At 57.7% G+C, this 12840-nt stretch overlaps 1 protein-coding gene across 2 annotated transcripts in view; it reads left to right on the top strand.

Annotated features, from left to right (window-relative positions):
• Nucleotides 1–12840, top strand: part of SYNE3 (spectrin repeat containing nuclear envelope family member 3) — an 89784-nt gene that overhangs the window by 43465 nt on the left and 33479 nt on the right. For both annotated transcript variants that reach the window (XM_076003747.1, XM_076003745.1), the window contains exons 4-8: nt 713–1022; nt 8172–8333; nt 9447–9794; nt 11379–11515; nt 12420–12594. In XM_076003747.1, coding sequence (XP_075859862.1) covers nt 713–1022; nt 8172–8333; nt 9447–9794; nt 11379–11515; nt 12420–12594 — 1132 coding nt within the window. The remainder of the gene's footprint in view (nt 1–712; nt 1023–8171; nt 8334–9446; nt 9795–11378; nt 11516–12419; nt 12595–12840) is intronic.

Consider the following 12840-nt stretch of genomic DNA (forward strand, 5'->3'; position numbering starts at 1 on the left):
GAAGGCCTGTGCCCTGCTGGCCCTGCAGCCCAGATTCCCCACTTGTATCAGGGAGCCAGGTGGTGGTTGTGTGGGCTGGGGGGAGGAGCACAGACTCAGACCTGGCATTGACTCTTGCCCCACTGATTACTTCCTGTGTGGCCACAGGAAGGTTACTAGACCTCTCTGAACTTCAAGCGCCTCCTCTGGACAATGGGGGTAATCAAGTGCTGCTTGGAGGGTGTCAGGAAGATGGAAGGGGGTAGCCAACCTTCCGTCCCCACTGGGTATGATGAGCACAACAGATGCAGTGCTGCTCTGCCAGTGACCGGGCACGTTCCCGGCGGCTGTCTTCTCCTGACTGTCAGAGGACCTGCATGTGCTAAGGGCAGGGGCAGCTGTGTTCAGAGTCCCAGCACCAGAGAGAAATGATTGGGGGTGTCCGTGCATGGATAGTGGGAGCCAGGGCCAGGATTTGGGGTGCTGGGCTGAAGGGCTCCCCAAGCTGCCTCCCCAAGGCTGGTGGTTCTGGGAGTGAGTCTGGAATCTGGGGTGCCTGGTCTTATCCAGGGGGAAGGCCCGAATCTGGGTGGCAACCAGCTGCCCAGGCGACTCTGAGTCTAGAGCGGGTGTGATGGTGCTGCCATCCCACAGCCCCCCGGGACTGGGGAGGGCCATGGCCTCCCGCCCAGGAGCTGTGGGCCCCCTCACAGCCCGAGGTCTCTCCCCACAGCCGCATCGAGTGGGTGTGGCTGCACTGGAGCGAGTACCTGCTGGCCCGAGATGAGTTCTACCGCTGGTTCCAGAAGATGACGGTCACGCTGGAGCCCCCCGTGGAGCTGCAGCTGGGCCTGAAGGAGAAGCAGTGGCAGCTGAGCCACGCCCAGGTGCTGCTGCACAACGTGGACAGCCAGGCCGTGCTCCTGGACCGGCTGCTGGAGGAGGCGGCCTCCCTGTTCAACAGGATCGGGGACCCCAGCGTGGACGAGGACGCCCAGAAGAGGATGAAGGCCGAGTACGACGCAGTGAAGGCCAAAGCCCAGGTGAGGCTTGGTGGGCTCCATCTCCACCCACCCACCCATTTATCCCCCATCTACCCATCCAGCCACCTGTTTGCCCACTAACTGTCCATCCATTTACTCACGGGCTCACTAACGCCCACCCAACACCCTTCACCCACCTCCCAACCGTCTACCTACTCACTGTCTCCCCCCACTAAACTACCAGTCTCCCACTCACCATCCACCCACCCGCTACCCTATCCACTTGCCCACCCGACCATGTATTCAGCCATCCACCCTCCTACCCATGTGCTGACTCGCTCATCCATCTACCTCTCCACCAAGCTAACCAAGCAACTATTATCTCTTCAACTACTTAATCGCCTGCCCACCTGTCCATCTACTCATTCAGCTACCCGTCAACCCACCCACCTCTTCACCCACCATTCACTCCTCCCTCTCCTTACTGCCTAACTACTCACTGTCTACTATCTACCATCACCCATGTGTTCATCCACCCACCACCTAACTGCCCACCCACCCACTGTCTACCATCCAGACATCCAGTCCTGCTCAGTGCTTAACACGCATATGGCGCGGTGACCGGCTGATTGATGGACTGAGATGTTTGCTCTCCCCCGAACAGCTTCCCTCCTCTCCGCCCTTCTCTTTCTCTCCCTCTGGCCTCCCTCCCCTCCTCCTCCTGCCCACCCTTCTCAGCTCTCTCTAGCCGCCCCCCAATCCCTCTGTCCAGCTTTTGTTTGTGTTCCTTCACCTCATTCTTGCCTTGATTTTGAAAAAGTTCATCGAGTTATTAGGTTCTATTATTTTTCATTTTAGAAATTCTATTTGGTTCTTTACTATGTCCACCTGTTCTTTTTTTTTTTTTTTTTTAGTTATGTCATCTTCCCCTGAAACTTTGCGTTCCCCAGGCACAGCGTGTATTCTTACTCCTTCCAAGCATACTACCTACCTTACAGCCTCCGTCAGGTGGTTCTGGTAGCTGAAGTTCCAGGGTCTAATGCTATTGTCTGTTGTATCTCCTGACATGGAAAATTATTTCCTCAAGGGCTTTGCAATTTAGAGCTGTGGGCTCGTCCTGAGCAGGGCTTTATCTGCAGAATCCTGTGGCTGGGACATATCCCTAGAGGGGGGTGTTTTGTGTCACCCTCGGCTGGGCTCCCCTGGAGATTTGCCTTCCTGGTTTCTATTTTCATACCACTGTATTAACTTGGGGGTTCCTGATCCCTAAATGTGAACCCCAAGACAAAATCATGCAGCAGGCTCCAGCTGCATATTCTGAAAGGTGAATGGTCTTTCGTTTTTGTTTGTTTGGTTGGTTGGTTTCTTTTTTAAGCTCAGGCTAAAACACGTGAAGCTTCCTTCTCATGTTATGTTTGTGGAAAGATTTTTTTTCTAGCTCACCCTTGGCTGGGTGGGGGCAGCCACAGGAGGATCTGCCTTTCTGCAGTGGTCTCTGCTTCCTCTGGGTCCGAAGTGTCACTTCTTACTCTGCCTTGAGCATGAAACCCAAGCTTCTAGTAATGCAGACTTCAGGCACACGTGTGAGTTTCACAGGCTGGTTTCCATAGCATCTGTACCTGTGGTCCATGGGGACATCCCTCACCTGGGCGAGACATGGGTCAGCATTTTAACAACACTTGTTATGTCTTATCCAGCATTCCTGCCTCACTGTAGGGGAAGGGCACTCAGGCTGTCTAGTCTGCTGCAGCACTGGAACTAGTAGCCTCCTGCGTTCTTCATGCTGACAATTTAGGGGAAACAAATTCTATAATGAGCAGAAATAAGGAATCCATCAGGGGCAAGACTCTGGCCCGTGACAGCTTAAGGAGGGACCTGGGTTCCGGGCCAGGGTTCCTGCTTCCCAGCTGTGTGGCACTGAGACAGCTCAACCCCCCCCAGCCCCCCGCCACCGTACCCAGGTCACAAGGCCATGTGAGCTGCACGTGAGCTCTTCGAAAACTGGCAAGCATTTCCCAATGCAGTGGATCAGCTCTGTTGTCAGTAGCAGTGAGAATAAAGAGAAACAGCAGTGGTGTTTGGCATACAGCAGGTGCTCAGAACTAGTTATTGAATGAATGAGAACTCTACCCCTGTAGCTTAAAGCTGAGCCATCCCCAGGGTCCCAGAGGGGGGCAACAGGAAGTTCCTGGGGTGGCTGCACAGGGACCCAGATGGATGGGCACGGCAGGGGTCTGGCCTGGCTCTTGCACATGTAGCCAGCTGGCCCTTATCTGGCCCTGCCAAGTTGCAAGGGTCAAAGTCAGGCTTAACAGTTATCCTCTTTCCAGGGCTGCTCCTCAGGGCTGGGCAAGACAGCCACCTGTCACCTTGCTGTGATGGTGCAGGAAGCAGGTGCTGTGCCCATCAGTGAGAGCCCCCGGTGCAGGCTGCAGAGAGAGGAAATGGAACATTGTCGATGCATGTATGTGTGTGTGTGTGTGTGTGTGTGTGTGTGTGTGTGTGTGTGTGTGTGTAGGGCAGATGCTGGGGCACGAGGTGAGCACCAATTCTGGCCCAGATGCAGAAATGATCTCAGAGAGCCTCGTTGTCCTTTCAGGTGGCTCTCCCCTCACCTGACCCAAAAGACAAACAGAAATCGCCGCTCTTATCCATGGGTGCTACCTTTTCTGTGCCTCTTCACGTCTCTGAACCCATTTGATCCCCAAACCTTCTTAGGAAGTAGATAGAGAAGATGTTATTGGCCCCTTTTTCAGATTAAAAAAAAAAAAAAAACTGAGGGTCAGATGCGAATGGCCCAGTAGAAAGAACAGAAGTTCTAGGCACTCGGAAGGTGGCTCAGGTCCCAGGTGAGTCACTGCACCTGTGCCCATCGGGGTCAGGCTGGGAGGGCAGAGGGCAGGTTTGCAGCTCCAGGAAGAGGGCGCATTTGCTTCCAAGGCTCACCAGGCAAAGGCTTGTCCCAGCTGCGGGGTCCTGGGGCAGGAGCGTGGGGGCCGCTGTCCCGTGAGAGACGGCCGCCATGGCGTGGGGAGGAGGCTGCCCCCCAGTGGGGCCCTCAGAGCTGCCGGACGAGCTGGCCAGTTCCGAGCCCACCGTGGACATGGCCGCTGGTGTCCGCAGGGTGACTGGATCCTGCAGGGACAAGCGGGTTCGGTTTGGCTTTTCAGCTGTTGGCTGAAGACCAGGACCTTTGATCATCTCTTCCTGGACCCCGGAGGTTTGGGAACTTTGCTGTCACTTGCGGGCAGCCCCTTTAGCTCTTAGGTGGGAGGGTCGTGGGACGCCGTGGAGGTGTTTCTTGTCTCTCCCAGAGCTGCTGTGGGGAAGACTGAGAGGTCAGTGGGGAGGGGCGGGAAAGGCCTCCAGCTACTCCGAGGTTTTATTCAAAATGTCAAATGAAGGTACACTTTTATGGGGCGAGGAGCCATGGCTTCAATCAGATTCCCACAGGGTGCCTTGACCTTCAGAAGACCGAGCAGCTCCTGAGAACAGCAAACTTCTACCTCGCCCTTGGCAAGAGACTTAACTTCCCCACCCCAAGGGCCTGGTCTGCCAAGAAGGACATGACCCCAGGCATCAACCTCCTGGGCACACCTGGCCTTCCAGCTCTGGAAAGGACTCTGGCCCCATCCCAAGCAGGGTGGGGAACTCCACGTGTCCAGGGGCCCCAGAAGATCCTTGGTGGCCTGGACGCCTCCTGGTCCCTGCTGTGTACACCTGATAAAGGCCTCCCCTCGCTAAAAGGGCTCCCTCGAGACCGTCCTCTAACCCCAGCAACAGGGTGAGGACCCTGTGGGGACAGTCCTGGTGTCTTCCAGGCGGCCAGGCCTAGCTTCAGGGTGAGGAGGGTCCCTGAGGTCTGGTACATGTTAATCCCTCTGCGCTTGGCAGTGAGAGCCCAGCTGTCCCTCATGCTGGGCAACAGGCCATTGTCTCACCTATAAAAGCCCAGGTTTGACATCCAGCATGTTACTTAGCAAAGCCTGTCACGTTGATGGGGACAGAGCACCGTGGGGCCCCCCTGGACTGTAGCCTTGGACCAACCCCTGAAGGGAGAATATTGATTAGGGCACCGGGTGAAGCCCAGAGGGGAGCAGTAGCTGTGCATTTGCAAGTGAAATATAGACAGAGCAGGCTGGCTGCGGGGAGGGTCTTGTTTGTTTGCTTTTAATCTGCCAGTTCTGCTTTCTGAAGGTCGATAGCAGCACCCTCTGTCTCCCTGCGTCCCCAGGCGGCCCTCACAGAAGGCGCCGCCGTCTGGCTTCCCGGCTGGGAATCAGAGCTGCTTGCGCAGAGGCATAAATCCACTCGGCCCCTGTTAATTGGCCACGTTTTGACAGCCCTGACAGCCCTGTGGCCGCCCAGGGTTTAATCGTTTGGTCTAACGAGAGGGTTGAACACCTTCCCATTTGTCAGCCTGTCGTGCTCGGCGCGCCGCGCCCGGGCTGCCCCATACTTGTCGCGCCTGGCACGGATCTCATCTGGATCCCTGCCCTGCCTGCGTGTCCTCCCCGGCGCCTGCTCCCCGTCATGCGGACTTTCATTTACTGGGCCCTCGCCGGCTGCCAGCGCCTCACTACTCACCCGCGAGCCACCGGCCGGCACGTTCGCGGGACGGTCCGTGTCCACCAGTCTCCGCTTGTTTTCCCGGAACCACTTTGTTTCGTAGATAACCCTTTCCTGGGGGTGGGGACGCGCTCTGGAGGGTTCTGATGGATGTGAAGGAGCCCCCAGGTAGGGGCCCGGCGAGGGAGCCTGCCACGGAGGAGGCCCCAGCGCTGACTTCAGGGCCGCTGGCGGGAGGCACAAAGGGGACTGTCCCCGGGTCTGGGTCCACTTTCGGGTTCAGGCAGCACTGCAATTTCGGAGAACGGAGCTCTTCACGGACGGGTCACTGGAGAAGGGTTCCCCCAGCTCTCCAATGCGGGTATTTTCTCTGTTGGTTGCTGCCGAGGTGAGGTTTAAATGCACGAGTATTTCCAGATTGGGCAAGGAGCTTCTCAAAGGAGGGGAAGGCGTGCACGAGTAGGTAGGGAAGTTTTGCAAATCTACTTGCTTGTCCGCCCCTCCCAGTCGAGAACTTTTGACTTGGCTTCATGGATGGTCAGGACCCCCCCGGATGTGAGCTGGCTCCGTGGTGACGGTCTGAGGTTGGTGGACGACGGTCCGTGTGCCAAATCCAGCCTGTGTGTGTGGGACTTGTGAGCTCAGAATGGTGTTTGACATTTGTGAATGGTTGGGGAAAAATGAAAAGCCAGATATTTCTGGACGTGTGAAATGATGTGAAATCCACATTTCAGTGTCCACATGAAAGTTTTATTGGAACACTTGGAACACGGCCATTCTTTACACATTATCCACGGCAGCTTCTGTGCTTCTGCACAAGTAGCCCACAAGCTGTTGGGTAGTTGCAACAGGAACCATATGGCAGCAAAGCGAAAACATTCCCTACGTGTGCAGCCTGTGACAGAAACAGTCTGGCACCCCCTGGGTTCGAGCAGTGATCTTGGAGTGTGGCACTTGCCATTTGAGTTTCACCTGTGACCCCCACAAGAGCTCTATGATGTCCCCATTCCAGTTTGGACATTTGCAAAATGGGAGGGTTTTGATTTTTTGTGTGATTGTTGTGAGTATTAAATAAGCTAATGCTTTCAAGCTCCAGGCACATGTAGGTGCTTATTAAATGAGAGTCGCCTCTTACCTTGCTCTTGAGTGTCCTTGAAGACTTCCCTCCCATGGCAGATGCTACATTTATTCTTCCTGCATTCCGGAGGCCGTCACAGAGCCTGCCCTGAGCTAGAGCCTGAGAGATTAAATGAAAAGGGGCAGCCTTGTCCGTGGGGACATCTTGGTCCCCCCAGCAGGTGACAATGCCATGGACAAGTGCTGCGGTAGAGTTGCGGTGTTTTGGGAACACAGAGGGAAGGCCGTTAATTCAGCCTGGGGTAGTGGGTAAGGCTTCAGAGAAGGGAGGGGGTGCCTAGTGGTTAGCATTGCCAAGCGGGTACCCTGCGGAGGTGTGAGAAGAGCCGGGGAGCTCAGGAGGTGATCAGCAGTGGCTGGCTCGTGTTAAGTGCTCACCAGCTACCAGGCGCAGTTCTAGGGTTGTGTGAGCTCTGATGCATCTCATCTCACTGCCCCCCAGTGAGGCAGGTGTCGTTGCTGACCATACCATGCAGATGAGGGGACTCGGGCACAGAAGGGTTAATTATGTACCAAGGTGTGGCTGGGGTTCAAGCCACAGGCAGTGGGCTCCCAAGCCCAGGGTCCTGATCACTGGACCACAGAGCCACATCGTGGGGACCTGCCCTTGACCACAGGCTTTGGGGCTTGGACTTGAGCCTGGGGGCAGTGGGGAGCCAGGGCGAGGCTTAAGGGGACAGCGCTGCGATCAGGGAGTGTCTTGAAAAACAGAGTCTCTAGGAGCACGGCGGGCCTCATACGAGGGACACTGACATTCCTCCAAATGTCGGCCACCCTCGGGGCATCACCTTGCCCCTGTGTGCTTAGACCTTCAGTGGGACTGGCTGAAAATAGAGATGATTCCGACCCACGCAGTGAACGTCATCCTCTTCGTGGGGCCATGGGGGCAGCTTGTCAGTCACTCGCATGCCCTGTAGACCCTGTCGTGCAATGGAGCATGTCACTTGCCCAGCTGGGTGACCTTGGGCAAGTCACTTCACCTCTCCGTGTCTTAGTCTCCATCTGTCAGACTGGGATAACAACTGTGCCACCCTATGGGGTGGTCAGGAGAGTTCGTGAGATCGCGCACATAAAGTTCTTGGAGCAAGTGCCCGGCAACTTGGCGAGTGCCCGGCAACTTGGCGAGTGCTCAAAATGATAAGTGTCAGATAGTAGTAGCAGCAGTGTTAATGTTGTCGCTGTCATTGCTGTTACTGCACCCCGGTCTTGAGTGCCATTCCTAGGACGTGGCTGCACAGTTGGCAGCGTCCAGTGCCGGCATGCGTTGGTCTCCAACGCTAGGTCTCTGGGCATATGGCTCATAAGGTAGAGCAGAGCATCCGGGATCTCTTTGTGTCCAACGAAAGGGCTGAGGGTTGGTTGCATCCGCCCTCAACACACATACTCACATGCACACACACACTTAACACACACACACCTGGGCAGGCTGCGGGTTTTCTGGCCTCAAAGCCAGGAGCAGCCTGGGCTGGGACCCTTATGGCTGGCGATTGTCCCCTCCCACAGGACCGGGTGGCCCTGCTGGAGCGGGTGGCCCGGGAGCACGAGCAGTACCGGGCGAGCGTGGACGAGTTCCAGCTGTGGCTGAAGGCCGTGGTGGAGAAGGTGGACGGCTGCCTGGGGCGGAGCTGCGAGCTGCCCACCCCGCACCGCCTCTCCGCGCTGCAGGTGAGCCGGCCGCGCACGCGCCGGAGGGGGCTGAGGTGTCTGCTGACGGGGTGCTCACGTGCTGGGCTCGGTGTCATGGTTGATTTGATAGGACACTGCTGGGTGCCCGGGAGATACAGACACCCGCACGGCACACGGACCCCCGTGAGAAGCGCGGCATCCGCTACAAACTGCCTGGGGTCTGGGCTGCAGGATGGAAATCTCGGAGCCAGCAGGGCATTTGGAGACAGCAGCCTAGGCCAGCGGGTCTCAAATGGGGGGCGTTTGGCCATGTCTAGAGACATTTTTGTTTGCCACAACTGGGTGCTACCCCAGCTTCTGTTGGGTGGAGACTGGGGTGCTGCTCAACACCCTGCAGTGCTCAGGACAGCCCCCCGCAACGAGGACTCGTCCAGCCCCACAGTCAGCAGTGCCGAGGGGGAGAGGCCTCGTGTGGCAGCAGCCTGCAGGGGCAGGAGGTCTAATCCAGCCTGTCTCGCTTGGCCTTGATGAGCCTGAGTCCCTCTGTAAAGTGAGCGGGTAGATTGTCTCCAGTAATTCAAGGGCCACTTTATAATTTTCTACACAACTGTGCAGCACCTGTACTGTTCCTTTAATATTTGCATTTAAATGGCTAGCTTTTTAAAAAATTGGTGATCCTTTATTGAGAAAGAAAACGGATATCACTGTCATAGATGGAAAAGCCAGCACCGTTCACCCATTTGCAGTTAGTAGGTAATTAATGGACAAATGTGTTTATTTGTAGGAATAAATGTAGTGAAACCAAACGGAGCCATCAGGTCCTGTCTGAGTCCAGACTTGCCGGCTGAAGGCTCTGAGCCTGAGGCTGCCCCTCTCTTTGTTAAAAAGGAAGATGAGCCAATGTCAGGAAGTGTTACAGAAAGAGAAGCACCCAACAGGGACTCTCTCCCTGCCTTGGTCCAGTGACTTGAGAAAGATCTGGGGAAGGAACAAGGCTCCCGTGTTGCAAGTCCAAGTTCTAAGGCAGACGCCGGCCCTTGGGAAGGCCCCTCTGGCTCCAACCCGAGTCTCGGAGCGGGTGCTCTGCAGGGCATTCCCAGGGCTGCCTGGAAAATGCAGCCGATGTTTCCCTCCCACCCCTTCTTCCCGCAGGACATCGCCAAAGAGTTCCCCCGCGGTGCCGCGTCTCTGGGGCGGCTGGAGCAGCAGGCCGTGGGGGTCATCCAGAACTCCTCCCCTCTGGGCGCGGAGAAGATCACGGGGGAGCTGGAGGAGATGAGGGAGGTCCTGCGGAAGCTGCGCGTGCTCGGGGAGCAGGAGGAGGCGCGGCTGCGGGGCCTGCTGGAGTCCCGGGGCGCCTGTGAGCAGCAGGTCCGGCGGCTGGAGGCCGAGCTGGGCGAGTTCGGGGAGGGCCTGCGGAGGCTGGCGCGGGAGGGCCTGGAGCCCACGGCGAAGGCGGGGACGGAGGACGAGCTGGTGGCCCGCTGGAGGCTCTACTCGGTGAGCAGTGGAGGGCCAGGCCGGGGAGCGGGCGGGTGCTGTCTGCACCCCGGGGTGCTGCCACTGGACTGCTGTGTGGTGGGAGGTGCAGACTGTCTGGCTGTCCCGGGGTCTCTAAGTTCCCGGGGAGGTCATAGACTAGGTGGGTGTTTACCCCCATTTTCTGGGTGAGGAAACTGAGGCCTGGAGAGATTTTTTTTTCCCCTCAACATCCCCAGGGCCACACGGCAAGCTGGTGAGTAAATAAGCCCAGAGGAGAACGAGGCAGCCGGGTTTGGTTCTGGAAGCCACTCCCTTGCCCGGTGTTGGGGTGAGGAAGTGGGGGGCGGGGACGTTACGTCAGTAGAGGAAGCTCACAATTTGGGATGATGAGGCCCAAACACGACGGGGGTTCTGGGGGCCAAGCAGCGAGCAGTGGGGGGCGGGGTGGGCTCCAGACCCCGACACGAAGTCCAGAGGACACCTGCCCTCCCTGCCCCGTGGGAGGGCACAGCCCAAAGTTGCACAGCCAGGGAGAGGTAGAGGCGGGTCTCCAGGCCAGCTCTGTGCGGTGCCAAAGCCGGGGCGCTCTCCACGGCCCGCCCTGCCTCCCTGGGAGCAGGAGCCCAGCATGGGGCCCGGAGTCCTGCCGGTCAAGGTCGGACTCCGAACTTCCCGGGACAGCAGGGAAAGGCTGCGTCACACAGCGAAGGGAAGCAGTTTGGGAATAGTCAGTGCAAATACCTTGCACCCTGCCACGAATGGTAACGGGGTTCACAGGGCATCTTCAGAGGCCAGCGAAGGCCCGGCTGTGACATCAGGTCTGCTGTTTAGGCACTTTGCAACCACCAGAAAACTCTTAGCCCAAGTGTCCTTTGGCGTAACACGGGGACGTGGTGGAGACTCACCTCCAGGGATTGCTGCAAGGCTTAAATGAATGGGACACCCAGAGCACTGAGCATTAGGGGTCCCTACTCCCTGGACAGTTGTTTGTATTATTATTCGCTGATAATGCTGGGGGTTCGGTGGCAATAAAGAGCAAAAGTGTAGCTCAGAGCCGGGCGTGGTGTCTCATGCCTGTAATCCTAGCTCTCTGGGAGGCCGAGGCGGGAGGATCGCTCAAGGTCAGGAGTTCGAAACCAGCCTGAGCAAGAGCAAGAACCCCATCTCTACTATAAATAGGAAGAAGTTAATTGGCCAACTAAAAATATATAGAAAAAATTAGCCGGGCATGGTGGCACATGCCTGTAGTCCCAGCTACTCGGGAGGCTGAGGCAGGAGGATCGCTTGAGCCTAGGAGTTTGAGATTGCTGTGAGCTAGGCTGATGCCATGGCACTCCAGCCTGGGCAATGAAATGAGACTCTGTCTCAAAAAACAAAAACAACAAAAAAAGTGTAGCTCAGTGACAGCAGAGGCGCCAGGCCCCCCGGGGAGGGAGGCAGGAGAGCAGGGGCTGGGCTCCAGCATAGCCCCCCCTCCCCCGTCCGCCCTTGGGGACAGTTTTCTCCCAGCCTGGCCCACCCCCACTGGCCCGCTCGCCCCTCCTCACACGCCCCTCCCACGGAGGCCCTCACACCGGCCCTGGGCTGTCTCACCTGCTGCAGGGGACGCGGGCGGCGCTGGCCGCAGAAGAGCCCCGGGTGCACTGGCTGCAGGCCCAGCTGACGGAGGTCATCGGCTTCCCCCACGACCTGCAGCCGCTCTCCGACAGCGTGGTTGCCGCCATCCAGGAGTATCAGAGGTATCGGGGAAGGCAGAGGGCGGGTGGGACTCAGGGCGAGCTGGAGCCCAGGCAGGACCCGTCTGCGGTCTCCACGACTACCTTCCGGGCTGTGGTTCCCCCGTGGCGAAGCTGGGCTGTCAGTCAGTCTGGTGACAGTCTTCCTTGCAGGGCGCTCTTATCCACCGCGGGGGTCACAGACCTTTGAGGTCCCAGCTCAGGGTGAGGTGCCGTTATGGGAATCTGCCCCCGCTGGTGGGTCCTCACGCCGAGAGGCTGCCCCAGCCCCACTGTGCAGCTGTTCCTTCCACATTGGCAAATGCCTTCAGGGTCAAAGTAGCTTTGGATGTCAGACTCACATTTCTGTTGTTCATTTATTTTTAAAATTTGATCAAGCGCTTTTGTTTGTTTATTTGCTTTTTGTTCTCAATGAGCGGGCCAGTCTGAATTAACTAGCCTTCCGTTACTGGAAGAAGTCTTCCTCTGTTATCTAACACTTTCAGTGACTAGGAGAGGAGCACTGTGTGCCCATTTTACAGGTGAGAAAACTGAGGCTCACTGACCTTAAGCCAGTTCAGGGCACACAGCTGGTCTGTCTGACTCCATACTCCCAGCTCCTTACACCTGCTGCTCCTTACACAGGAACAGAGGAGTGTCTTGTGTCTGATCTATGCAAGCACTTACAGGTCCCAGCGAGCCCCAGCATCTGTCCTTAGGAAGACACTTTTCATGTCGATGTTAGCCACAGTCCCTTTCGTCTATATCCTGAGCCCTCGGCTGCACACGCCCCCAGCAGCCTGCGGGACAGGAGAGAGCCCACCCGGGAGCAGTGCACGCTGGGCCCCTGGGTCCGACGGGGGCCTCACTCCTGGCCTGAGACCACTCTCTCCCCTCTCTCGGTTTCCCCCCTCCACGGTCCTCGCAGCCTGAAGGGCAAGAGCACCAGGCTGCGCAACGCCGCGGAGACGGAGCTGTGGCAGCGTTTCCAGCGGCCTCTGCAGGGTCTGCAGGCGTGGAAGGCCCTGGCCCAGCGGCTCCTGGAGGTCACCACCAGCCTGCCCGACCTGCCTTCCCTCCACACCTTCCTGCCCCAGATCGAGGTAACCAGGCTCCTGCCGGGGGAGGCAACCGGTGTGGCTGGGGGTGGGCCAGGCATGGCACTAGCTGCTCTCCCAGGGAAGGTGTGTCCCGGCTCCTCCAGGTATCTGGGGGAGCTGATCGCACAGTCCGGTGAGTCCTGAGTGCACAGGGGGTGGCAGTGCTCGTCTGTTATCGGTGACCCAGGTGGCCCTCGGTTCCTGGGTAGAAGGTGAAGCCTGCCGCCTGGTGTGACCCCACACAGACCC

The sequence above is a fragment of the Microcebus murinus genome, chromosome 6, assembly GCF_040939455.1.
Source record: "Microcebus murinus isolate Inina chromosome 6, M.murinus_Inina_mat1.0, whole genome shotgun sequence".
NCBI lineage: Eukaryota > Metazoa > Chordata > Mammalia > Primates > Cheirogaleidae > Microcebus > Microcebus murinus.